Below are 27,759 nucleotides of genomic sequence, written 5' to 3'. Positions count from 1 at the left end.
CAAAAAGCAATTGCACTCACTGCAACAATACAATTCCAACAAGCACACGTACCATTGTTTTGCTGATTTTCCATCCAAAACCCCTTTTGCCTTTTCTCAATTTTATAACCCTAAAGCTTCGTCCTTTGGCCCACTCCACGATCAAAAGTTCCTAATCTATCCTTACCCAATCCACCTTTTTCTCTTCCTCTATACAAAAAACCATGTTGTTTTTCACTTCGTCAAACCGGAATGCCTGGTTTAAGCATTTGGTTACTTGTGAAATTTTCTGGGCAAAAATTGAGGAAACGATTTTTGAATTGGTGGTGGTGGCGTTGTTGGCGAAATGGCGAGCTCGAGTGGCTCAAAGAGTGTTGTGCACGGTGTCCCTCGACTGCCTTCCCGGCGGATGACACGGCTGCCTACGAGGAATGCGGGGTTGTTGGATGAGGAGGGTGCTACTGACAGTGAGATTGTGCCATCTTCCCTTGCAGTTATTGTTCCAATACTCCGTGCAGCCAATGAAATTGAGGAGGAGAATCCCAGAGTTGCATATCTTTGTGAGGATTTGAATGCATCTCATTGCCCTTGCTACTTTATCTATTCATGTGCATGTAGCTTTTCTAGTAAAAAAAAAAAAAACTGTGTAACAAGATACTGAATATGCTTGCGAAAACTTTGCTTCTGTCCCTACGATGAGGTACTAGCATTTTGCTTTTATCTGTATTAAAATATTTTACTTTCTGTTTATGAATTAAGATGATGACTACTTAATTTTCAATCTTGTCTTCTTAAAAATTCAAAATAGTGAAGGAAATGTTGCACATGGAGTTTAGCGTGTTTTCGGTTCTTTTGAGTGACTGTATAGGTCATTAATGCTGTTAATTTCTTTTGTTTGTTTAATAGGCCGTTTCCATGCATTTGAGAAGGCTCACACAATGGATCCAACATCAAGTGGGCGAGGTGTTCGTCAATTCAAGACTTTTCTGCTGCACAGACTTCAAAGAGTAGATTACTGATCTTGTTTTCTTTCAATTTCCATTTTTTATTTATTTTCTTACTGTTCATTGGTGTCATTGAGCAGTTAACAAAGATGTGTGTCCTTTGGATTATATCTTAACCATTAATCTCAGCAATAATTACTTTTGTTTTTTAGCTTTTGATCAGGAAAATTTTGTTATCATCAGGCCAGAATCACAACTGTTGTTATTTCTAATTTTCACTTGGAAATTTAAAAAAAAAAATGGTTGCAGGAAGGGGACTATACAAAACAGTTTACTAAAAGAAGTGATACCAAAGAATTGCAGTTGTACTATCAAGCATTCTATGAGCAAAATGTCCGGGAGGGTGAATTTACAAAGAAACCGTGAGGCTTCATCTTAAACTCTGCTCTTGCAAATTCTGTCAATGATGGCATAATTTTTTTTTTTTGGGAAATAAGTGATGCCATTAATTTACCATGTCTTATTCTTCTCATATTTCTATTGAAGAGAGGAGATGGATAAGATTCTTCAGATTGCCACTGTATTGTATGATGTTCTGAAGGCAATGGTATCTCCAAAAGACATTGAAAATAAGGTTTGATTTTCTTGATTAGATTACTGTGAGTTTATTTTGTAGGATACTTGTTAGGCATTGTAAGGATCCAGAATAAGGATGTCCTTTTATCACCAGACAAAAGAATATGCAATGGATGTTGAGAAGAAAAGGGGACCATGTGAAAACTATAACATTCTTCCATTGTATGCTGTGGGTGTTAAACCAGCAATCATGGAAGTTCCTGAGGTTTGTATGTTTCAAAGTACATGCTATCTCTGCCAGTAAGATAGTCTTCCTGAAATTTTTCTTTTTACTATGCTTGTCTTTTATTTCTTCTGAAATTATAGATCCAAGCTGCACTTAATGCTCTTCGTAAGGTGGAAAATCTTCCAGTGCCCATAATTCATTCAGGAAATGATTCCTCTAGTGGTGCTTCTAGAATGCCTATGGAGAGATTCAAAGAAATTAATGACATACTTGACTGGCTTACTTCTGTTTTTGGGTTTCAGGTAATCAATGTTTTTCTTATTTCTTTCTTTTTCTTGGTTCCTCTTGGATTGGAATTTGAGTCGGTTAATTATGTAGAAGAGAATTAGGACCAAATTTCCTTTATTCTGTGTGTTAAAGAACAAAACATCAATGGGAAGCAAGAGATAATAACTTTTTGAACAACTCACGTATTTATCAATGTCATCCATCATCTAATACTATCTCTTTTCATCTGAAGAGTCATTAAAATTTTGCACTGGATCATAGGACTGTATCATCATTTACTTTTTATAATTAACTTGTTAACTACTTTAAAATTGTGAATCCAATCATAAAATTTAAACTTTTGTGCCTTCTTTACAGATATATTAGCTATCAATGAGGAATATGGGTTTTTATTTTTGTCCTAGAAACTTCTAGTGACTCATCTAACCAAATCTCTCTTGTCTTTTGGGACATGAAGAAAGCAAACGTGGCAAATCAACGAGAGCACCTCATATTATTACTTGCCAACATTGATATAAGGAACACAAAACCTGAATCTCATAAGGTGAATTTTTGGTTCTCACTAACAGCTTTAGTTTCTCTAGTTTTTTCATTCTGAAATCTTTAGATGTATTGGCTCAACATAATATTACACTTCTATGTGTGATATTGAAAACTAATGAGAGGTTGTTGCAGCTTCATGAAAATACTGCGCTGCATTTAATGGATAAAATGTTCAAGAATTACTATTCATGGTGTAATCATGTGCGTTGTAAATCCAATATTAGGTATGTGAATTTATTATCGGGAGATCATTATTTGAAGTCTATGAGATGTTGGGTGAAATAAGCTTAATTAGTGCCTTAGAAACAGGGGCAGCTTGTATAATTTTCATTTGCGCAATGTCTTTGGTACTGCAGGTTTCCAGAAGATGGTGACAAACAACAGTTAGAGCTGATATACATAGCTCTTTATCTTCTTATTTGGGGAGAAGCTTCAAATATTCGCTTTATGCCCGAATGTCTTTGTTACATTTTTCATCATGTGAGTTTTGTTTAATGCTCCATCATTATCACTGACAGAATTCATATTTATATGGTAAGTCCTGCATCAAGCATATGCTCTAATACCCCGCAATTTATGTAAAAGTATATTATGCAAAAATGTTCCTTGTGTTACTTTTATTATGCTATCATATCATCTTCCTCACTACCACCATCAGAATTAGGTATGTTGCTGAAAACATTTTAACTTTGAAATTGCTCTTCGAAGCGCTTATGAAACATTGAAGTTAAGAATGACATTTTACCTTACCCAAGTTAACTGTTATATAAACAGTACCAGATTCGATATTCCTTGTGTAATAATGTGACTATCAACTGCATGTAGCTGTTAGAAAGTTCCCCACACAGCATTCCTGTTATGTAATTGTAATATTGAAACGCTAGTTACTGTAAGTTAGTTAGAGTTAATTGTGGGAAATGGCCGTTTGGTAATTTTAAGGATTAGAAGAACTAACAGTAACTAACCTTTCAATATTACAATTACATAACAATCACACTTCCCTGTAAGATTCTGGTACAACAGTATTCTGCAAGACTCTGGTAATTAACCGGTGTAAACTGGTACTAGATTATCACGGAAAAAAATCTGTTGCATGAGATTGAAAAGTGCAAACTCTTCAATTGATGAGATTATGACATACCTCTTGGTTCCTTTCTTTGCCAAAGATGTGTGGTCATGTCGATGAGATTTTACTAAGTAATGTCCATCCTGTGAGTGGGGAGAAAGACAAAGTAGAAGCTCCATATGAAGAAACCTTTCTGAGGGATGTTATAACTCCTATTTATGATGTTTTAGCAAAGGTGAGTTTGATACAGTAATAATTATATTAATTTTGTTACATTCTTACAAAAATGTGTCTGAAACTCTTTTCTAAATTTAATGAAACAGGAAGCTCAAAGAAATAACCAGGGCAAGGCCAGCCATTCCAAGTGGAGAAATTATGATGATCTGAATGAATACTTTTGGTAAACGTTTTAATGAGTTTATAATTATCTGAATGATGAAAGCAACACTACAGCCTTTTTCGGTATCTACTTGTTCTACAAAAAGTCCAACTCTGTTTTCCTAGGTCTGACAAATGTTTTAAGCTGGGGTGGCCAATGGATCTAGAAGCAGATTTTTTTAGGAAGTCAGCTGAGTCACAGCCATCAAATGAGGTCTCTCTTGTGCCTTTTCTTCTTCTCTTTCTTATCTCAAGAGTTGTGGTTTTTAACTATGAAATGGTACTCTCACAAAGCTGTTCATATATATGACATTGCATGATAGGAATGTTGTTAAATGAGTATATATCTTCTACTCCTTCATGGTGTTTTGATATTTTTCTCATGTTATGAAATGCTTTATTATTTGGCTGTGCCAATATGAAAATTTCAATTTTCTTCTGTGCTTCTGTATGGAGACCTTTCTGCGGCAAGGTTTGTTCACTACTATATTGCCATTGAGAATAATGAAATCGCAGACTGAAAATAAGAAATAGATGGTCAAGAATGTTGATTAGCTTTTTTTTTTTTTTTGCCTTTAAGAAATTGTCGAAAAATTAAGTAGATTCTATTGAAAATATAAAAGCCTTTATGTGGTCCTGTCGTTGCAGCTTTAGCTTTTGGATGAGTAATTTTTTTTTTTTTTCAAATGGTATTGAACCATATTTCATTTGAAAGTGGTTCATGGTTCAAAATTTATTCGCCAATCTTTATAGTTATATTTCTTTTTGCTTGACCGTCTCCAGAATTAAGAAAATTTTCTCTCTTTGTAAGGGTAAAAAATGCATTTTCATTTCCTTATTCTCAGTGATCATTTATTCCCTAGAGATCTTTTATTGAATATCAAATGCCAATGGTAGGGTCCTAGCCAAGCTAGCTCTGGAGCTGGAAAGAAGCCCAAAACAAATTTTGTGGAAGTTCGTACATATTGGCACCTCTACAGGAGTTTTGATCGAATGTGGATCTTCTTTATTTTGGCTTTACAAGTAATCTCAATTCATGATGGTTGGACTTATAACATTGCTTTTGAACTTCAACAAAAGAAGTTTTTGTTCATTTGTATAGATACTGCTTTTCAGGCCATGATTATTGCTGCATGGAGTTCCTCGGGACCTTTTGCTATGTTTTATGATGGAGATGTCTTTAGAAGTATTATGAGCATATTCATTACACATGCCATCCTCAATTTTCTGCAAGGTACTTGATCTTATGTGCTTGAACTTTTCTGTGTTTTAAGTCGGGCAGGAATAAATGCTAATTCAACTACTTACTATTATTGTTACTATGAATATTCAAGCCACCTCTCGTGACTTCTACTTGCAGCTTTTTTGGATATTATTCTGACTTGGAATGCCTTGAAGAATATGAAAATTTCCCAGTTGCTGCGGTATCTTCTGAAATTTGCTGCCGCTGCTGTTTGGTTTGTTGTTTTGCCAGTCAGTTATTCTAGTTCTCTTCAGAATCCATCAGGGCTTATCAAATCCTTAACCAGTTGGGCTGGGGACTGGGGGGACCAGTCCCTATATACATATGTTGTTGTAATATACTTACTGCCAAATATTGTGGCTGTAATACTATTTTTCCTTCCACCCATATGGAGAAAGTTGGAGAACTCAAACGTGAAAATTGTTACCCTTCTAATGTGGTGGACTCAGGTAACAAGACCAGCTTTTGTGAGATTTACAGCATGCTAGGTGCTTGAATTAATTCGTCTATATCTTTCTAATTTGTTTGCTCTTCATGAACATCAACCTTTCTTCAGCCAGAACTGTATGTAGGCAAGGGTATGCATGAGGACTTGTTATCACTGTTGAAGTAAGTGAAAATCTCTGGTAACTTCTTATTTAATGACCTGGTTTTATATGGCAATTGGCTTCCACCTCTATTTTGCAAGAAATTGTTTCCAGATGGTTGGATAATCAATAAGAATGACACAGAATTCCAATTTTAAATTGGCAGGGTTTTCAGTCTCTGTTATGTACGTGCTAATGAATTTATCTTTAATTGCAATTTACTATGCTGATGAATGTATCTTTGATTGCAATTTACTATGGCCTGTTTGGTAAGCAGGAGGAAAGTGACTCCCCCCACCCCTTCTCGCTCTTGTGTGATATTAATTATATTCTTCTATTTATAACTGAATGGTCTCTATCATAGGGACATGAGGATCTTTTTCCATTTTCAAAATTACTTTTTGTATTATATCATCCGTTCCATTATGCATCAGTCACTACATACATGGTGGTGTTTTCTTCAATTTTGAGCACTCTATTTCTCATGTTCACTTTTTTCCCATGTGAAAAGTATTCCTATCATGTTTCTGTTATTTAAACAAAATGTTTGACCCATTGTCACCAGTGAGGAGAGTAGAATAGATAAGTTTGAGTCTTATTAAGAGAGGTAGAGGAAAGTTAAAGAGAACACTTATGGAAATTGTCGACCGAGACCTTTTGGTTAATAATACTCCTAAAAGTTTGGTAAATAATAGAGCACTATAGTGTCGTACAATTCATGTAGCCAATCCCACTTAGTGGGATAAGACTTGCTGCTGTTGTTTGAATTATTGGCACATCAAGTAAGTCCCTCTTGCTTTTGCATTAAAATATGTCTACTGTGGCAGGTACACCCTATTTTGGATCTTGCTGCTAATTAGCAAGCTAGCATTTAGCTACTATGTGGAGGTAAAATCTCTAGGTCAATTATATGCAGCTTTGCTATATCATTTACATTTTTTAAAATATATCACACCTGAGTTAGTTGTTGACACAAAGTGATGAATATCGACAAACCTCAATTCCTTTGTACACCACTATGCACGTAAACCTCTCATAGCGGCTCACCCCCTTGGTTCCACATGTGGGCCCTTTTGGCTTCTTAAGGTCACCTTAGCTTGACAGGCTTTTCTCATTTTTCCAGTCCAAATGGATTTTCTTTACTGTAAGAGCAGAAAATTGGGAGAGGAAAAAAATAGAAGGGGAAAAGGGATGATAGGGCTGACAGAAATTGAGGGAAGAGAGATGTATATGAGAAAGTTTGTTGACATATTTCCCAGCAAATTCTTCCCTCAATCAATTCCTTAATTCTAGATGTTTTAATTATCTTCCATATTAGCCCCATGATTATAGGATATACACTTTGGTTATTATGCTTGATTAGTTGAAACCATTATTCTTCGTTAAACAACAACAAATTAAGAGAAAAATAGTGCAGTTATGATTACAAAACTAAAACAAATGAGGATGCTTCTTTGTTTGTTCCACGGCTTCTATAATTTTTCATTGAGGAATCGGTTCTTAACATTAAGGTCAACTTTGGTCAATGTCCTTGGAGATGACATGTGCTGATGTGGCAATGATGTACAGTAACAATAGACACTGTGACCACCTCCTAAGACTAAGAGGGACACCCCCCCCCCAAAAAAAAAGAAAGAAACAAAGGGGGGAACGAGGAAAAGGACAGGAAAAAAATGTAAGCTTAAGAAAATAGGAAAGCTCCCCAATCTCTGTCCATAATAGTCAAGAAGACTCCCTTGAAACAACCATAGAGAACATTAGAGAGAAGCAAGAGATATGACTCTTTCCCATAACTCATTGAGATATGTCGAGGCACTACAAAATATTCTAACATTAGTTTCCAACTAAACACAACTATTCACATGTTTCCCCAGAAAATTTATGTCTTCTTCCTGAACAATTACATACTGAATCAATATAAATGAAGCCCTATTTTCTGGACAAACCCAACTCTGTCCAAAGCTTCCAAATAACATATTCCAAAGCAAAGCAGCCATAGTACAATGTAAGAACAACTGAACAAATTGTATATTTATTTAGAAATAGTCCTGCCCAAGAAACACATGTTAGAGAAAAAGAGAAAAAATCCTATTTGGCCTTCAAATTTGCAGCATATTGTTGGTATTTATTCTGTTGAGTACCAAATACCAATGTCCTACACGAGAAACAAATATGTACAGTTCAATTGTAAACTAAGGGATCAAAGATAGAAATCAATAAAACTACCCCCTCACAATGTCAATTGTTGAGATCTTGCTATCAAGTTTTATGCTGTTTCTTTGTTGTCCTGTGTGTATGTAACTATGTATCCTCAACTTAATTTTCTCAAGAATTTATATCATTTTGTTTTGTCTATGCTCTACTGAACTAATTTTTCATAGATATTGCCCCTTGTTGGACCCACAAAATTAATCATGGAGATGCCTGTAGATAACTTCCAGTGGCATGAATTCTTTCCAGAAAATGGTAACATTGTACTGTATATTCTCATTATCTATACTGTATATTCTGTGGATATTGTTAGCGCCAACTCATGCTATGGAAATTCTACAGATACTCATAATATTTTTATTGTGATTGCAATTTGGGCTCCAATTATACTGGTGAGTTGAGTAAAACGGAATTTCTTGAGTCACTGACTTTATATTGATCTATTCCATTGGCTTGTACTTGTTCTTTTCATGAATTCATGCCTCTATTATATATTTCATTGATATCTAGGTTTACTTTATGGATACTCAAATATGGTATGGCATTTATGCCACTCTGTTTGGTGGAATTGTTGGAGCCTTTCATCATTTGGGTGAGGTTAGTGGAAAATTCATTTTAATATTTTCTTTGTTCTTTTTACTCCTCCAAAATAGTTTCCTCAAGTATATATAATAATTCAAACAGCTGTTCCATGAAACTAGTCCTACATGATTTTTCTGTTCAAAATGTTTATAAATTGCTTTTATAGTTCTAATAAGGTTGTGTTACTCCTGATACAAAACTTTTCTGTTGATTATCTCCTGGGGGCATTTTTAATCTCTTAGATAAGGACGCTTGGGATGCTGCGCTCCAGATTTGAATCTATACCATCAGCTTTCAGTCAGTGCTTCCTGCCTGGAAGTAACTGTGAGACTAAGCCAGAGGATTTGGTACTGAACTTCATATTTACAATTTCAGAAGCTCTTGTATGTGATGCAGTAATTTGACCCACATGAACCTTGAAATTATTTAGTTAATCATATAAGACATTTAACTCTACTAGTTACAGTCCCTACTTGCAGCTTTTTTAACAGTTCTTATATAATATATGCATGTAGAATTATAGTCATGTGCATGCACTAGCATCCACATTATGCATAACGCTATCACTCAAGATGAGAGAGTGAGAAAAAAATTCCTCAATATCCCATGATTTATGAGTGCCAAAGAATTGCCAAAATTTCATTAGATATAGAAGGATTCACTGACTTACCTGTTTCCTTCTTTATCAGGCTAAAGAATAATTTTTGTTTCAGGATGAATCATATGAACGCAGAAATATTGCATACTTTTCTCAGGTTTGGAATGAGTTCATAAATTCCATGAGAGATGAAGACCTGATCAGCAATAGGTCCAAACTACTAAATGCTCCTTGCAGCTGATGTATGAGTTTCAAGATTCTGATTATTATTTTTGTTTTTAAATTGTGCAGGGATAGAGATCTGCTGCTTGTCCCCTACGGCTCAAATCATGTTTCTGTAATCCAGTGGCCCCCATTTTTGCTTGCTAGTAAGGTATATGTTGTGAATGGATCAGTATAAGTTATTTTTGGCTCAATTCGTGTGACTTTTACTTACTTCCTGTTTTCCTTTCATGCATGATAGATTCCAATAGCATTAGACATGGCAAAAGATTACAAGGGGAAAGATGATGCTGAGTTATTTAAAAAGATTAAGAGTGATGAGTACATGCATTCAGCAGTTGTTGAGTGCTATGAGACACTCAGGGATATCATATATCACCTCCTGGTGGATGAACAAGATAAGGCGTAAGTAAGAAGCAATTTGATTGTCTTCCTGCCCCTGCCTCCCATCTCCAGCCTAGAAAGTTGAGAATTATTGAAAGAGACCATGGGTGATGATGTTTAAGGAAAATGACCCATTATCGAATCAACTACACTTGTGGTCAATTGGTCTTTCATTATATTTTTCAGCCTGTGGATCTTTTTTTATCTGTTCTCTGAATAAAATTATGCGTTATTTATAATGTATAAGTTGAGAGGGGGGAAAACTCAGGGAAAATGACATTTAAGGACCTTTTAAGAACATTAATCCTAGTTATGGACCAATGAAATTTCAGAAAATGGCCATGGTCCTTTGTTAGTATTAGTAGTAACCTTAGATACTATCTATACCAGTACTGGAAAGAGTTGAAAATAAGTGTTTTTCAATACTGAAAACATGTAAGCTGACTACTGAAAAATCAAATGCTGAAAATGTTAAAGATGAGTACTGAAAATGTGGAAGATGAGTACCAAAAAAAATTAACTCAGAAAATTTTTTAATTCAAGTTAAGGACTATGGTCCTCTTTGGAATTTCAAAATTTCAGGATCTTTCATTGCAAATAATGTTCTTAAGAGGGTCCTTGAATGTCATTCTCCCAAAAACTTGCTTCCCCATGCTGCTTGCCCATATATTATCTGCTTATAGAATCCTTTCAACTGGATGGCCGTGAAACAGGGTTGTAAAGAAAATACATCAGAGAGTTGAAATGAGCATACAACAGCACACATTTGTCAAAGAATTCAAAATGAATGGCTTGCCCTCTCTCAGTGAGAAGTTGGAGAAATTTCTTACTCTATTGGTATCTTGCTTCCATTTTATGTCTTTTACATGTCTGTTTCTTACTCCCTCTGGTCCAAAACATGAGTCCTTTTCTCCAAGATTTTCTTGGTCCAAAATATAAGTCCCATATGGTAATATTTTTTCCTTGATTTACCCTTGTCAATAATTTTTTTCTATTAAAATTATTGTCATCTTTGAATTTAAAAGGTTGTTTTGGAAAGTATTATAATTTTTTGATAAATTCAATGAGTTAACTTCCTTCCTTAGTCTGTACACTGGTAGGTAAACTAGACTTATATTTTGGACCGTTGGGAATATCATACTTCTCATAATCATATGTGAGGCATATTGGTGGTATTCATTCAAAGCTTATGAGCATTGATATTTATTCCATTGACAGCGAACTGATGATCACAAAATTGAGTCATTGAGGCCCCAGATAATCAATGTTCTGCAAGATATAATAGAAATTATTGTCAAGGATGTTATGGTTCATGGCCATTCGTAAGTCTGAAAATGTTTTCTTTGATAATAATGTATTGTTTCCTTTAAACACTATAATATGATTGCCCACTGATTTGATACATTGGCTTGGCTGTGCTCTTTCAGAATCCTGCAAGCACCCCAGCGTAATATTGTAGATAATGACATGAAAGGACAGAGGTTTGTCAAAATTAATATTGCACTTGCGAGAGACAAATCATGGAAGGAAAAGGTAAGTCATGACAGCTGCGCTTAATCGGTTGCTTTACATTATTCTTTGTGCATGCCTCTTGTAACCTTTGTTCCCTCTCTATAGGTTATTAGGCTTCATTTGCTTTTAACTGTGAAGGAGTCTGCCATAAATGTGCCACAAAATCTGGATGCTCGTCGGCGTACAACATTCTTTGCAAACTCTTTATTTATGAACATGCCAAAGGCTCCCAAAGTGCAGGACATGCTGTCTTTTAGGTTGGTCACTGTGATAGACTAATGTACTGGAGTAAATTACAATGTACATGTAGTCAGAAAATAGGTACTTTATGTTCAAAATGTATTGCTTTCCTAAAGTTCAGTTTTGGGAGCTGCTTTTTTCCCCCAGCTACAAAGGAGGCGTAAGGCCTTGAGAGGGTGTTGGGGAAAAAAAAGTGACGAGGTTACCTCTGGTACACCTAGAATGAAGCTTCCAGCTTTTATAATCAACCAAAAGAGAAGAGTAATTATTATGCTTACCATTTTTTTTTTAATTATGCTTTGTGCCTCGTGGCTATAATGGTTGTCTTTCCCAATTTTCCAATTATTTAGACAGTCGCATGTCCTTATCTACAGTATATTGAGTGTCCTGAAGATATAGATGGTTGTTTTGCTTTTTTCACCTCTTGCTTCTGTGATGTGTTACTTATCTGAGTTTTGTTTTTTAGTGTTCTTACCCCATATTACAAAGAGGATGTGTTGTATTCTGACGAGGAACTCAATAAAGAAAATGAAGATGGGATATCGATTTTATTTTACTTAAAGAAGATATATCCTGGTGAGTCTTTTGTTGATTTGCTCCCTGATCCTTTTAAATACTTACTAGTTGTGCTCATTGTTCTTCCTAAATGTAGATGAATGGACCAATTTCCATGAAAGACTTAACGATCTAAAGCATTATTATCCTCAAGAAGTTGATGAGGGTGAGTTAACACGTCAGTGGGCATCTTGCAGAGGCCAGACACTCTATCGAACAGGTTAATATCATAGTGTATATCTAGCTTTCTTTTTCAGATTAATATTTATATTTCTATTTATCTTTATTCCGTTTCTTTTTGTAGCAAGAGGAATGATGTACTACAGGCAAGCCTTGAACCTTCAATGCTTTCTAGAATATGCTGGAGACAATGGTTAGTTTCCTATTTCGTATGCTTTTTTTTTTTTTCAAAATCAAATCCCAAAATGTGGCAGAATCCATCCATATATAAATGAAATAATATTGTTACCTGTGCAGCTATATTTGGGGGCTACAGGACTGTGGATTTCAGTGAAGATCAGAGAAACTCTTTGGATCGTGCCAAAGCTCTAGCTGATTTAAAGTTCACCTATGTTGTTTCATGTCAGATCTATGGTTCTCAAAAGAAATCAACAAATTCTCGGGATAGAAGCTGCTATAATAATGTTCTCAATCTTATGTTAACGTGAGTCAATATAATCATTTGGAGAATTGTAAATAGTTGCATAATATATGATATCCATAGCATCCACAATAAAAATCTAAGTTACCATGCAGAAATCCAGCTCTTCGCGTAGCTTACATTGATGAAAAAGAAGAGATGGTGGATAAGGACATCAAGAAGGTTTATTACTCTGTTCTTGTCAAAGGAGGGGACAAGTATGATGAGGTATGTACAAAATACTTTAGTTTGATTTTTCTTGTGATTTCTGCTTTATGCAAGTTTTCTAACAGAAGTCATGTGACAAGTCATTGTTGAATGGGGAATGAAATTACTGAACAGTATCCCTGGGGATCCCATTTTTCAATTAGAGGGATGTAATTTGGTTTTGCGGCTATTCTATGGATATAATTCAGTTCCCTTCTTCCAGTCCTTAAATGTCCTCATCATTCGGATCAGTCTATGATGGTTGATGATTAACTTAATGTTAATGTCCTTGTTTGTAATCCTGTAACTCTAGTACAAATGATTTTCTCTTGCATTATTAGGAAATATATCGCATCAAGCTTCCTGGTTCTCCAACAGCAATTGGTGAAGGGAAGCCTGAAAACCAAAATCATGCTATTATATTTACACGTGGAGAAGCTTTGCAGACCATAGACATGAATCAGGTAGCTTTGCTTGAGACATAAAAGTAGGATGCACTTGATGTTCTGTAATTCAGTCTGCTTACTGTCATCTTCTCTTTTATAAGGACAACTACTATGAAGAAGCTTTCAAAATGAGAAATTTATTGGAGGAATTCCATAGAAGTCATAGTGGGCAGCGGAAACCCTCCATATTGGGTCTAAGGGAGCATATATTTACTGGAAGGTCAGCCCTGTCACAATGTATTAGATATCAGTTGAATAAGCTTTTCTTTTTTGTTTATCAACCCGCCCCCTGGGGGGGGTTGGGGTTTAACCCTAAAACCTGTATTTTATGGTTAGTGATGAAAACCACTTAAAATGTAATGTTTAAGTCATTAAGTGAAAGCCAACTATTAGTTCTATTAATATATTTGACATGCCCAATCACATGAATGCCCATTGAGCTTGAAATGCAAACAAAACATAGGACTGCCGTACTTTGTGTGGGAAATTTTAATTAAGAGATCTGTGTAGCAACAAGGAACAAACTCTAGACCATTTGATCCTAGAGTCTTTATACGGTGTTAAGAACCATTTTAGTTCAAAAACATAAGTTATAAAGTGAAAATATATGATTGGTTTCATGATATTGATAATGTTACTGACAAAAGGATGAGGGAAATAGCTCCTGATGATTTCATTGAGAACTTGCATGAAGTATTTATAAAAAAAGGGGGGAAATAAATGCTGGGACACAAATTGCTAAACTAAAGGGATAAAACCCATGATCTTATGCCTATATCCTTCTGTCAGCTAATAATTACATAATTATCTAGTTATTGCGTAATCACATGATTATGGTATCTACAATATTTAACTGTTATTATTTTACAGTGTTTCATCACTTGCTTGGTTCATGTCAAACCAAGAGACCAGCTTTGTGACCATTGGCCAACGAATATTAGCAAATCCTCTAAGGTCAGTACCAATTTGCTTGTCCATAACTCTGAATTTGATATTGCATGTAGTTCATAATATGGAATAAAGGTTCTTGAGTGTTTGCCCTTGGCTGTCTCTTATCTCTCTATCATTTTCTTTTTGTTCCACTTGATCGCCCAAAAGGGGGTTGGTAGTTGCAGGTATATCTTTAGCATTTCCCCACTTATCCATTCCTTTTTGCTCCCTTATTTATCTTCTGTCTCTATTGTTAGGAAACCACTGAACCATACATCCTAAAAGCTTGTGATGCTATGGCATTGCAAAAGCATGGTTTTTTTATTTATATCTCTGGAACAGCTTGTCAGGCAAAAGCCTTCTTGGCCTGACACCGTAGGAATGGATTTTAGTGCTACTTTTCTCTGAAATTAAATTAAATCAAATACGAGAATTGGAGTAGTGACAATCTAAACCCTTAACACTTAGTTAAAGATGATTTGTTAGTGATTCAAGAAATCGTTATCAAATACTCCCTCTGTCTCTATATGTGAGGTGTTTTTAACTGAATCTCGCATATCAATAAAAGTTTGTTATTTAGTTGAAGTCATATAAAATCACAATAATTTCTAGTTTTCCCCTAATAATGTCAATTAATGTCGTGGTCATGATGGTTACAACATGCATCTAATGTCTCCTCCATTTTCAAGACGAGGGAAATTGTTTAATTATTCAAAAATATCATGATGATGGCGAAATCAGTGGAGATATTTCACATAGAATTCAAGCTGGGTGGTTTAATTGAGAAAAGCTGGAGTTATTTGTGACCGTAAGGTGCCTAATAAACTTAAAGGAAAGTTTTATCGTACTGCTATCAGACCGGCAATGTTATATAGTAGTGAATGCTGGGCTCTAACGGGACAGCAAGAGCATAAAGTTGGAGTAGCAGAGATGAGAATGTTACGATGGATGTGCGGACATACACGTAAAGATAAAATCGAAATGAGCACATACGTGAAAAAGTGAGGGTGGCACCTATGAGGAAAAAATGGTAGAAAATCGGTTGAGATGGTTTGGGCATGTACAAAGAAGACCAAGGGAGGCACCAGTGAGAAGAGTGGAACATATAACTTTGAGTCCGATTAAGAGAGGTAGAGGAAGGCCTAAGAGAACACTCTTGGAAGTTGTTGAACGTGATCTCTTAATTAATAATATTTCTAAAAGCTTAATAAATGATAGAGCACAATGGCGTCTTGCATCCATGTAGCCGACCCCACCTAGTGGGATAAAGGCTTGTTGTTGTTGTTGTTGTTGTTGTTGTATTCAAAAATATCATGACACCTTTTATATTTAGGGACAAAATAAGCTTCTAGAAACCACCTTATATATGGGGATGGAGGGAGTATGTGTGTGTGTATATATATATATTAAAGCATTTTCTGGGCATTCTTCTAGGATTGTTGTCCTAATTTAGGGACTGGGGGACTTTTATCTGTTTTATCTTCTTTGATTTAAATTACTTATCCATAATGAACCTAAAAAAGCCATTACTTTAGAAGGAAATTATTTCTTTTCTTTTGCTCTCTTTTCTTTCATTTGTAAATTACTATTTTCATTGCAGGTGAAAAGGAGACATTCCGTGGCTGACTTTTGTGGATTTAACTACTTGTTCAATTAATCATTAAGTTCCATTAGAGAAATGATAAAGTATAAGGGAAATTTTGAAGATTTTTAAATCAACCATGTGACAGGATATTCAAGAGTCAATTTCTTTTTTTTCCCTTGTTGAATATTATTTGAGTCTTCCTTGCTTAAGTTTTCTATATTGCTTAATTTACAGGGTACGATTCCATTATGGACATCCTGATATATTTGACAGAATCTTCCACATAACAAGAGGTGGCATAAGCAAAGCTTCAAAAGTTATAAACTTAAGCGAGGATATATTTGCAGGTATTTCAAAGTTCAGCAGAAAATGTCTGCTTGGTAGATGGAACTTGTAACATTAATTGCACTTATATTGTTAGGGTTCAATTCAACTCTTCGCGGAGGATTTATCACACATCATGAATACATCCAAGTAGGTAAGGCGCGTGATGTGGGCATGAACCAGATATCACTTTTTGAGGCTAAGCTTGCAAATGGAAATGGGGAGCAAACACTTAGCCGTGATGTTTATCGGCTTGGACGACGGTTTGACTTCTACAGAATGTTGTCCTTCTACTTCACAACAGTTGGTTTCTATTTCAGTAGCATGGTAATAAATTTAATTCATCATTGGAAGTTATTTTATGGCTATTATTAACATGTTGTTTGAATAGATTAACACATGACTTGTGATTCGATTCTTGTGATTTTGAGATAATGTTTAATCCAATTATTTTGAAGGAAGGTCCACCATGGTTTAAATGGCACAGATGACTTCAGTAAATCCCCTAGGTATTTGCTATCAAATTCTTCAATGACACGTGGAAGAAATTTCTTGGAGAACGCAAGCATTTGATTATGAGTTGGAAAAATGTCTACGTACCTGTCATATTTTTATTGGAGAATATAAACACCTAAAACTGCACCTATATTTTATCAGACTGAAAACTGCTCAGTGTGATTAGTATGAAACAGATCGTGGAAGGGATATTTAGATAATGTCTTATCTAGCACTTAATCATGGCTGTCAAAACACTTGTAGTACCGCATCATATTTGACCTCATGCCAAATATTTATAATTAATAATAAATAAGCTCACTTAAGACCTTGTTCACTGCATGAAAATCTTGTGGTTGGACCAAATTCATATTACCTGTCAGAATCACTTCATTCGTATGGGCTTTAGGCATGAAAGTAACACAACTAAAGTTGAACAGTGTTTATGATAACATACTTACGTCTTAAGTGATGTTATTATATACAACTGAAATGATATATGTGATCATAACAGAAATATATACATGAAAAATGTAATTTACAAATCATGATATATGCAATCATACGTCTAAATAGGTGGAACTAAAAAGAGATTCGGAAAACAGAGAACCCTGCTTTCATGTATTAAATGGCGGCTTGACAAATTGTTGTATTTAATGCTATGATTTTTTTTTCAGGTGGTGGTGTGGATTGTCTATGTGTTCTTGTATGGACGCTTATACATGGTTTTGAGTGGAGTTGAAAGAGCAATTCTTCAAAATCCAAATATGAATCAGAACACAGTCCTCGAGAAGGCCTTGGCAACCCAGTCTGTCTTTCAGTTGGGCTTACTGCTTGTATTGCCCATGGTTATGGAAACTGGCTTGGAGAAGGGATTTCGCACAGCCTTGGGTGATTTTATCGTCATGCAGCTCCAGCTGGCCTCCGTCTTCTTTACCTTCCATCTAGGAACAAAATCACATTATTATGGAAGAACTCTCTTGCATGGAGGCTCTAAATACAGATCGACTGGTCGGGGGTTTGTTGTATTCCATGCAAAGTTTGCTGATAACTACAGGTTGTACTCAAGAAGTCATTTTGTGAAAGGCGTAGAGATTCTATTACTATTGATCGTATGTGAAGTCTATGAGAAGTCTTATCGCAGCTCAAATGTTTATATGTTCGTCACATTCTCAATGTGGTTTTTGGCCACTTCATGGTTGTTTGCCCCTTTTTTGTTCAATCCCTCAGGCTTTGATTGGCAAAAAACAGTGGATGATTGGTCAGATTGGAAGAGGTGGATGGGGAACCGTGGTGGTATTGGTATCCCACCTGACAAAAGTTGGGAATCTTGGTGGGATAAAGAAAATGAACACCTGAAATACTCTCATTTCAGGGGAAAAGTACTTGAGATAATTCTTGCTTTTCGCTTCTTTGTGTACCAATATGGAATCGTTTACCACCTGGACATAGCTCATCACAGCAAAAGTTTGCTGGTACAGCACTCAATTATGTGTTCTCCAATCGTATTAATAACTGTTAGCTTTAAATGGCACCATCTCACAACTTGGACTTTTCCTTACAGGTCTTTGGACTTTCTTGGATAGTTTTGGCTACTGTTCTTGTCGTTTTAAAGGTATGTAAATGTTATACATAGATCATGAGCTGAGTGTTTTGCATTGGCTGAGACCTCTAATCATAGTCTTCATTCAAAGTGGATTAAAATTTAAAAAATGAGCAAGTTGATTTGCTTATCCCCTAAAGATGGACTGTACATCATTTTGATCCTTTGATCATTTTTTCACATCAAATGATATTACATATTTCATTTTTATATCAAATCAGTCCTTCTATGATTCTGTTGTGTTATTCTATGTCTATCCATTTGTGATATCCAATTATAGTTGTAGATTATGCTTCAACAAAGAGATCATAAATATTGCCAGGGTTGTATCTGGAAATGTTAAATTTGATCCAATAGAATCAAGGAAGGATTGATTTGATGTAAAACTGAAATTTTATGTAGTGAAGTGTGTAAAATATGATTGAAGAACCAAACTGATTTTGGAAACGATTTTCCTCATAATTCAAATTTAAGATGTATAGTCGTAACTTCCTGACAAGTTAGAGAAGCATTTAGACTACCATTTTGCATTTGGAGGTTCTCTTACGTTTCTAATACATATTTGTATTTGCTCTGCTGTTATTTGCAAAAATCTCATGCGGCTGTCAGATGGTGTCCATGGGCAGACAAAGATTTGGCACTGACTTTCAGCTCATGTTCCGTGTTCTTAAGGCGCTTCTCTTTCTTGGCTTCATGTCAGTAATGACTGTATTATTCGTTGTCTGTGGGCTTACCATGACTGATCTATTTGCTGCAATCCTTGCCTTCATGCCCTCTGGATGGGCTCTTATTCTGGTGAGTTAAAACCTATACATTTCCCAAATCACTATTTAAGAATATCTTTTGCCTTTTATGTTAACTGGCTTATCTTAGATGTCTGTTGGACTTTGAAGTCTTATCGCTTTATATTTCATGTGCTGCCTGGGATTTAACCAAGCCAAAGGTCAATATTATAGCAGGAGATATAGCTGTTCTTTCTCTGGCAAATAATTACCATCTAGAAAGTAACTGTCTTCACCTTTGATCAACTAAAGATTAAGAGAAGTTAGATATCAACTTTTTGACTAGTAGAGTCTGATAGAGCTTAGATAACAATCCATATTTCTCAGAAAAAGCATTTCCAGGTCTGCATGGCCACTTTCATTTTGGAACCTTTTGACATGAAGCAACTTGACACATAACTCCGTATGGTGCACAGGATATGAGGAATGAGTTCCTCAGATTATAAATTGGAAATAATGCACGGCTCCTTATCTACTCCCCCCATCCTAATTTATAAGACAATTTTGGAAGTAATTCAGTGTCCTAATATATAAGAGAGTTTGACAACAATAAGTTTTAATTAAATATAATTTTTCAATATTACCCTTCCTTCCTTATTATATTCTCTATCTCCTTCTATAAAGTTATTAAATAAAGGGTATTTTAAAATTTTATTTTATTTTTTTAAAAAGTTGTGAAGTATATTTAATAAGTTTTGTTAGTATGCATAATTTTGTCTGAAATTGTCATATAAAGTGGGATAGCGGGAGTATTTTATTAGATAACTTTTCTAAATAGGTCATTAACTTGATGCTGAGTTTTAAAAACGAAACTTCACATGTTATAATTTTATTACATAATCTCAAAACAAACAGTCAAATCACTTTTTCTGTTTTGCGCTCCAAACCACTGAGGTATCTTTCTTTCTTTCATTCTTTTTCCTTTCAAGATTGCTCAAGCATGCAGGGGATTATTGAAGGAAGCTATAGTGTGGGCTTCAGTGAAGGAGCTGTCCAGAGCATATGAATACGTAATGGGATTCATAATCTTCATGCCTGTTGCTGTACTGTCTTGGTTCCCATTTGTATCAGAGTTCCAAACAAGGTTGTTGTTTAACCAAGCATTCAGTAGAGGGCTGCAGATTTCAATGATTCTTGCCGGCAAGAAGGAGAAGGACTCTGATAAGTCAGCATGAGATTGTTAACTTTGTGTTAGTCTTGAGCTACTATTCTATTCTGTAGTGTGTGTATCAAGGTGAATCTTGTAAAATGCTCTATAGAAAGTTTTGTTTGGTAAGATGGAAGATTCTCTAAAAAATGGAATGAAAGAGAAAATGAGATAGTCAGCTAGAAATATGTAATATATATATATATATATATATATTTGGAGTTTTTATAAGCCAAAAGGGAATTCTATATATATATATATTTGGAGTTTTTATAAGCCAAAAGGGAATTCAAGTAATGTCTAATATAATAAAATTAGGAGAGGAATGGAAATATGCGTGTAGAGAGAGAGAGAGAGAGAGAGAGAGAGAGACTTGTATCTCTGGGAAGAAAATGTGAAAAGACCGAGGGCAATTTAGTCTTTGTAGCATCTTTACCATCGAATCCACCAACTTTCCCTAGATTGACTGATGGAAAGATCTACAGCAAGCAAATGGGTTCTTTCAAGAGTGGGAAAGAATTACTATTCCATCATTTTTTTTTTCTTGGAACAGAAGGCTCTGGCCATGTCTATTGGAGTCAATCCACACCCTGCAATCTAAAAATGGATCAGCATATGCCAAATAATTGATGTTATGAGTATGATTTGCCAACTGATTAACACATTCATTAACCTCTTGATAAACATTGCCACAACAATATTCCAAGTATAAGCTAACATATTTCTAATATTTTCTGTCAATTTTTCCATCACAAGTACCATTCCTTTTTGAGGAAAGGTGCCTCTCCTTTTAAAATTATATAATTAATGAATAGTTAAGGCAGGGGAAGTGGAGGAAAGAGGGGGTAAGGGAAAGGAGAGACCCCCTCCCCTCCATGTATCAATATAATTTTCAGCCATTCCATTGGTTCTTTCTTTTTTTTTTTTTTGGCATACTCTACATTGTGGTACTTTTGCCTTTTCTCACTCATCTTTGATTCTTAAATACGTATATAATAAAATAAAACATGTATTATCATGCAGTTTCAAACGTTAAAAATTATTTTAGTCTTCTTGTTGAAACATTTTAATTATTCAAACACATTTTAATTATTGTTGAAACAGTTGTAGGTATGTGGTAACTCTTAAAATTATTTAGTCTTCTTGTTGAAACATTTTAATCATTCAAACACATTTTTGCTAGGATACAAAGAGAATTTTTTATGCCAAGAAACAGCTGTAGGTATGTGGTAACTCTTAAAATAATAAGATCATTAAAAGTTTTGTTGTTTCAAAGGGCAAAACAGCAAAATAGAAAATTACAAGTCCTTTACAAATAATATATGACTGCTTTTCTATATTCTCTCTGTTAAAAAATATAAAGTGCTCCTTTCGTTTAAAAATGTAAGAACATTTAAAGATATAAGAATTTTTTAATATTTCAATGTATAATTAATGTGCAATGTGTTTTTTTAAAAGTGTCTATAATAAATAAATCACTTTATATTTATTTTAAGGTAAACACCCTATTAAACATAGGTAAATATAAAAAGATGATATTTTTTAAATACAATCAACTATTTATTTAAAAATGTTTTACATTTTTTGACAAAGGGAGTATTTTTCATCTATTTTTGCATCATCTTATAAAATGACTTAAATATTTAACCTCATATACTTAATATATTTCTATCTAATTAAGTCAAAACAAGTATATTTTAAAGTGTTAATAATATTAATAACAAAATTTTTTTATACAATAAATAATATATAAAATATCAACTTGCATTAGTTTGACCGCAAACAAGTTCTTTAAATATACAAAGCTAAATGTATAATTTTTTTTAATAAAAATTAAATTTTAGAATATTAATATATGTTAGTCTCGGTAAAAGAGATTGTGACTAAGTTTAAATTTGTGTGAATAAAAAAAATACTTTTGAAAAAATTATTCTTAATTAGGCTTGCCAGTATTTCATGATAAATATGACTTACCATTAATTGGTTCTCGTATGTGTAAGAAATTTATAAAGAATAGTTAATAGAACATTATAGATATTCAGCTGTTTTTGTTTGGACAATTTACAGTTGCAGATATTCATTTAAAACCTTAAAATGTTGATCATAAAAGATTTATAGTTAGATGACACCTTTTAAACTTGATTGGGTTAAACTTAACATTAATGACTAATTATTAATAATAGTCCCATCCGTGATGAAAGAGAGAATTGGATAAAAAGATTTTTTAAGTATCAAGGCTGCATACTATGCTTAATTGCTTAGTTAGCTCAGTCTCACTCAAGATATTCAAAAATATCAGGTTGAGCACCAAGAAAGGTCAAACTTGACCCTACTTGAATATATACTAATTTTTTTTTGTAAATAACATTTATCTTATGATATTATTTTGCATTAAAAATTATCATAAATTACATTATTTTTATGATCGCTTAGATATTTTTTGTTATTATAATTTTTAGAATTTCATCCAAAATTTAAAATTCGTTTTAACATATTATTATATAAAAAATAATTGACCATTGTCATTCATTTGAACTTTAAAAAAATTACTTTTAGTTCTAATATTAGTTTCATTATAAATATATTTTTAAATGATTGGGTCAAGCACCAAGTAAGGATAATGCTCATTTGACCTTCCCTAGGTATACATTTTAAATGATTATTATAATATATATTTTTAAAGAAATGTTTTGTATACATTTTTTAAAAATATTTGTAAAAATATTTTTAAATCAATTGAGAAAAACCAACCTAAATAGTTGAGCATCGGGCTGCCCAAATTGTACATTGGATCAAACACCAAGTAAAGATAATGCTCATTTGACCTTGTCTAGATATAGCTCTACTAAATACCTTAATTATTATCTCAATACTATTGCCAAATTTTAAATATTTTCAAAAGACTCTATCTTTGTTGAAATAATAAGTTTACTAAAATCAACATCTGATTCTCTTAAACTCTCACCCTCATTCACCATGATTTCAGTGCATCCTCTTTCTAAAACCACCACACACAAAAAAAAAAAAAAAGAGTTTATTGTGGGATATTAGACAATCATATTTGGTCATACTTTTAAATAAATCAAATATTGCATCAACCGGCTCGTACGTCAAACTTTAAATGATAACCTAAATATTAATATTTTAAAATAGCCACCTTTAAAGAACAAAAGCTTTGTAAATTCTGGCTGATTTAAATTGTCGTCATTGGCATGGATTCTTGGCCTTTCTCATTCCGCAAAAAAAAAAAGGTGGAAATTTTTTTTAAGAAAAAAATATTTCCCTTCAATTTTCCTCAATTATTTTTTTTCCCCTTTTTCCTATTTTGATTTCCATTTTTTGAATGAGTTTTCAGTTTTCACCCTTGAGCGGCCGTAGTCCCGTGCGACTAAGCACTGTTCCAAATCCCAATTCAAAGCGAAATCCCTGAGGTAATCCACGCGACTCGGCTTCTTTCTATTTTCTGCTATTAATCTTCTAAAGCCCTCGTATTTGGGTTTTGAATTTCTGTATTTATGGCTAAAGTGGTGTGCCCTTAAGATTTTACGATTGCAATGAAGTCCATAAAGGGCTTTGCAATCAAATTTTTGTCTGCTGGGAAGCAAGTTTTCTTCTTTTGATGGTTGGCAAGTTCTTCCCCCCTTGTTTGTGCTGCTTATTTTTCCTTTCTTCAAAATTATCAAATTGCTAAAATTATTGTATAAAACTGGTCCAACCCTTGATTCTTATATTATCTTCTCAGACTCTGTCGTCGAACTACATTCTCTTTCACTTTCCACTTTCCTTTTCTTGTCAACGAGCAACGACCTTGAAATAAAAGAATTTTTAGTGAGATGATAAGGAATCAATAATTCAGTAGTAAGTCTAAATAATAAGCAGCAATATTGGAGTTTTTTTTTTTTGGGCTTCTTCTGCGGTTTAATGGCAGCTGGGTTTTTTGTTGTAGATAGTGTGCTAGTGTGTTTTACATTTTTTTTTATTTTCTTAAACTATTGTATTTGTATTTCCTAATCATGATTTCTGGAACAAGTTTTTCTACTTTGGTTCAATATCTTTGTTAGAAATAGGCAAGTTATTGAAATGATAATTGAATCTCTTTTTTTACACTAGAACGGTTTGGATAATTCCTATCTGGTAATAGGGAGACCCGCAGTTGATCTGGCAGGGGAAGAGAGGATGAGGGATAGAGAGTTGTTTGAGTTTGGTATTACTTTCTCCTCAACAATTTGCGAAAGAAGAACCATGAATAAGCCACTTCGTATGTTGTATTCTTATCGCTGTTTGTGACGACAATATCTTTGCTCTTTACTTATTACAGATAAGGTTCTCAATTTTGTTCATCGCAGAAGCTTTCCTGAGGATGTATTCACAATGTTGTTGTCATGCATGGGAATTTAAACAAATTTTATATTGCACCAACAACCTTTGAAATATTAAACATGCTGTATCTTTTAATAATAAAAAATTATTGTTTGATTATCAAAAAAATCTTATTTTATTCTAACTTTTAGTGTTCCAGGTGTGACTTGAACTGTTTGCATTAAGAACTGTGACAATGGTATTGATAAGTGGCAACAACAAAAGGTAAGCTTCAACATCCTGACATCTATGCATTCTTTAGATATTCGTAATTCTATTGATACCAGGAATGTATTCATTAACCAGCTTCTAATGGGCTATCTTGATGTCCTTCTCTTGTCTTTGACTTTTCTCATTCCATTTTTTCTTTTAGCTGGCTTTTCTCTCTTATAAGAAGATTTATATGATCTTCCTACTCTGTTCTTTTCTTCCTGTTTTTATAAAGTATTATTTTATTCCAACTAAAAAGAAAAAGGCTCCTTTCTATATGGGAGCAGTATATTGGTTGAAATCATGGTTTCAAATTGCAACAGCACTTGTTGAGGTGAGACGAGCTCAGTTTTGGTCTGATGTGGTGGTAGAATGTGTGGCAACTGCTTGCAGCCATACCTTGCAATTTAAAGTTGCTTACTGGCACTTTATTTATTTATTTTTTACCAATGTCTAACCCTTTTGTTTGTGCACCTTCTTGTACACAAATACCTAGTTACTTACAATTACCATAAACATATGAGTCCGTTACCACATAATATGAGCCCTTGAAAGATATGACAGTCAATAATGTATCGCATGACAAGAAAATCTTGATGGAAAATAATAATAAGCCTCAATTAATTAGCTTTCATAAATCTATGTTATTCATTGCCTTTAGATCTGACTTCTAGTAGATGCATATAATTGTTCTTCTTTTGCATGTTGCATGATTAATTTTAGTTAGTTGCGAATATTTTGTCAGTATCTCATCTTAGGTGTTTGTGTATTTGGTTTTGTCATGCACTTGACATGTTAAAGTTCATACTTTCCTAATTTTCCTTATTTTATGTTTCCTTGATCTTGGTTAGTGTCTAGACTCTAGAACATGCTACTTTTCGCATGCTGAAATTGGCATCATATAGTATATAACTATATTAAAATGCCCGGAAGTTAGATATTTTAAAAAGATCTCAATGGCTCAGGAAAAAAGTACATCTTTTGCTTGTAAGCATGGAGAAAATTGAAGCCAACTATATTATATGGTTTTTACTTGATAGTTCAGCCATGATAGAAGTTCCTTATAGAAAGTATAGCATATGGTCATAATATACACCGTTGTTCTTTATATCATGCATGTTCTCAAATTGATTGTTTCTTGTCTGATATATGAACCAGTTCCAATTTAGATTGAATAATGTAAGATGGCGTCAAGTGTTGATTTGTTTCTTGGGGTTGCACTGGGTTATCTTCATGCATACACAGAGCAGTTATCTAGTTTAAATTCCCTTAAATGTCAGATGTCTTTTGTTGTAATATCTTATATCAATCAGTTATTAGATGCCTCTTGAAAGTCCCAAAAAGTATTGCTAATAATATAGACGTTGTTAAAAGACACCAAATATGCATTAGAAGTTACCAGGGAACTTGGCTCACTAACAAACTAGAACCTTGGTAGTAAATGGCCTTCAGCAAGCGATTGGGATCATTTAAATCCGAACCCTCATAAAAATAGCTGTGTATAGTGCCTTTAGAGACATGGACCAGCAAACATTGATCCTAGCGGAAATAATTATAGCCACTTAAACTCAAGGTTCCCGGTTTGAATCCTTCTGAATACAGAAAACTTCTTTAGGAGAACTATCTCCAATTAGGTGTGATAATGCTCGAATATAGCCCATTTAGATAGCCATATTAAAAAAAGAGAGGTAGAGAGAAGTATTTGATGGGCGTGAAGTACAAACATGGAATGGAACCTATGTATGGTGACATTTTCACACACACACACATTTATAATTGCATGCCTATAGACGATTTGATTTAAAGAACTTCTTTAGTGAATATCACTTTTTCGTTACATATGAGCTACATATATGTTATGGTTTTATCTTTCCATCTTTATCCAAATCTCAGTCGAACATCCATCCTAATCAAAGTACAAACGTTCGAATTTCAATGGTGGCTATTCTTTAATTGCACTGGGTGATTTGTTTTTTTTTTTTTTGGGCAATGAATAATTGCAGTGTTTTACAACATCCAAGTGATGCGAGGTCAAAGGCACAAGGTGTAACGGTGTTTCACAATCCCCATCACCAACAAGGAAGCAAGAACACTGAAACCAGGCCATCGCAGCACTTGCTCAACTCAAACTTGGCCAAAGGAATGGCTACGCTAGATGAATTCAAGTACGGTTTTCCATCGGAAGGCCTCTCGACTACTTCAAATAAATGGTGGGGAAGCAATGGTCCTGCTGATTCTCCCAGCAAGAAAGCAGACGGAGTTGACGTCTGCAAACATGAGAAGGGTAAACTCGAAGAGAGTGCAAAGGAAGAAGCTGACACAGAGATGCCTGGAGCCGGAAAAGAGGCCATGAAAACTCCTGAAGGAGCTGCTTCATTGACAGGCATAAGGAAAAGGGCTGTGGAAGAAGGACGAGAAGCACTTAAACTAGGTGTCTTTCGAGGCTATGGTGTAAAAAAGCTTGGAAAGAGAGAGAGAATAATGCTTCTTCAAATATTCAGTTCTTCGTTGCCAAATTCATGGATGCATGATTCGTAAGTTAGGGTGAAATCTGCAACTGTAAAACTCAATTTACTATATCATTACAAAATCCAATCCAAATCTGGGAGTTCCTTCTTGCTTGCTAACTGCTATGATTAGTGGTTTCACCTTCTTTTGGTCCTTCAAATGTCATTTTCCCTATACTGAGTCTTGAATCCGTGAGGTTAAGTATCTTAATTATATTTTGTTACACTTAAAATCAATGATTGGGTCGATCACTAGATTCCCGTGAGCTGTGTGAAATAGTTTATTATAATGTTACTTGGATGTTTTCTTTATTACCAAACGCTAATATGAATATTGTCATACAATCTTGTTTATATATGATAACATGTAAAATGATGGTTTTCAATCAA

General features: G+C 34.3%; 2 protein-coding genes across 7 annotated transcripts; both read left to right on the top strand.

Moving 5' to 3' along the window:
* The first annotated feature begins 159 nt into the window (after positions 1–159).
* LOC129317206 (callose synthase 7-like) lies at positions 160–20,424 on the top strand. The gene is made up of 42 exons (XM_054961571.1): positions 160–539; positions 886–986; positions 1,233–1,345; positions 1,470–1,557; positions 1,654–1,764; positions 1,866–2,027; positions 2,471–2,557; positions 2,689–2,780; positions 2,913–3,036; positions 3,723–3,857; positions 3,946–4,022; positions 4,127–4,214; positions 4,898–5,023; positions 5,117–5,234; positions 5,361–5,692; positions 5,800–5,852; positions 6,658–6,718; positions 8,212–8,296; positions 8,384–8,433; positions 8,552–8,638; positions 8,866–8,970; positions 9,337–9,431; positions 9,513–9,594; positions 9,685–9,848; positions 10,541–10,664; positions 11,046–11,149; positions 11,255–11,360; positions 11,445–11,596; positions 12,046–12,155; positions 12,232–12,354; positions 12,439–12,507; positions 12,612–12,798; positions 12,891–13,002; positions 13,323–13,445; positions 13,529–13,647; positions 14,298–14,381; positions 16,177–16,289; positions 16,364–16,593; positions 17,439–18,236; positions 18,326–18,376; positions 18,974–19,159; positions 20,076–20,424. Exons 1-42 carry the CDS (start codon positions 326–328, stop codon positions 20,319–20,321), a joined length of 5,787 nt encoding a protein of 1,928 aa, XP_054817546.1. The 5' UTR covers positions 160–325; the 3' UTR covers positions 20,322–20,424.
* Positions 20,425–23,591: 3,167 nt separating this feature from the next.
* On the top strand, positions 23,592–27,489 carry LOC129317052 (uncharacterized). Of its 6 annotated transcripts, none has more exons than XM_054961380.1 (4): positions 23,592–23,724; positions 24,435–24,551; positions 24,813–24,877; positions 26,866–27,489. In XM_054961380.1, the coding sequence occupies exons 3-4, from the start codon at positions 24,849–24,851 to the stop codon at positions 27,398–27,400; spliced, it is 564 nt and encodes a 187-aa protein (XP_054817355.1). In that variant the 5' UTR covers positions 23,592–23,724; positions 24,435–24,551; positions 24,813–24,848; the 3' UTR covers positions 27,401–27,489. The 6 variants fall into 6 exon arrangements, with proteins under 6 accessions (XP_054817355.1, XP_054817356.1, XP_054817352.1 ...); XM_054961381.1 differs by having other exon boundaries at positions 24,805–24,877; XM_054961377.1 differs by lacking the exon at positions 24,435–24,551 and having other exon boundaries at positions 23,593–23,724.
* The last annotated feature ends 270 nt before the right edge of the window (positions 27,490–27,759 follow it).

Source organism: Prosopis cineraria, unplaced genomic scaffold (genome assembly GCF_029017545.1).
Source record: "Prosopis cineraria cultivar Desert tree isolate PC_DT_omini unplaced genomic scaffold, ASM2901754v1 PC8, whole genome shotgun sequence".
In the NCBI taxonomy this organism is placed as follows: Eukaryota; Viridiplantae; Streptophyta; class Magnoliopsida; order Fabales; family Fabaceae; genus Prosopis; species Prosopis cineraria.
Note: the sequence above shows the minus strand (reverse complement) of the source record. Positions and strands in the feature narration are given on the sequence as shown.

Coding starts and splice junctions, on each gene's coding strand:
- LOC129317052 (XM_054961380.1), top strand. CDS start 24,849: ATGGTATTGATAAGTGGCAACAACAAAAG. Junction 24,878..26,865: donor ATAAGTGGCAACAACAAAAG/GTAAGCTTCAAC, acceptor GAATAATTGCAG/TGTTTTACAACATCCAAGTG.
- LOC129317206 (XM_054961571.1), top strand. CDS start 326: ATGGCGAGCTCGAGTGGCTCAAAGAGTGTTGTGCACGGTGTCCCTCGA. Junction 11,361..11,444: donor ACAAATCATGGAAGGAAAAG/GTAAGTCATGAC, acceptor CCCTCTCTATAG/GTTATTAGGCTTCATTTGCT. Junction 13,446..13,528: donor AGACCATAGACATGAATCAG/GTAGCTTTGCTT, acceptor CTCTTTTATAAG/GACAACTACTATGAAGAAGC.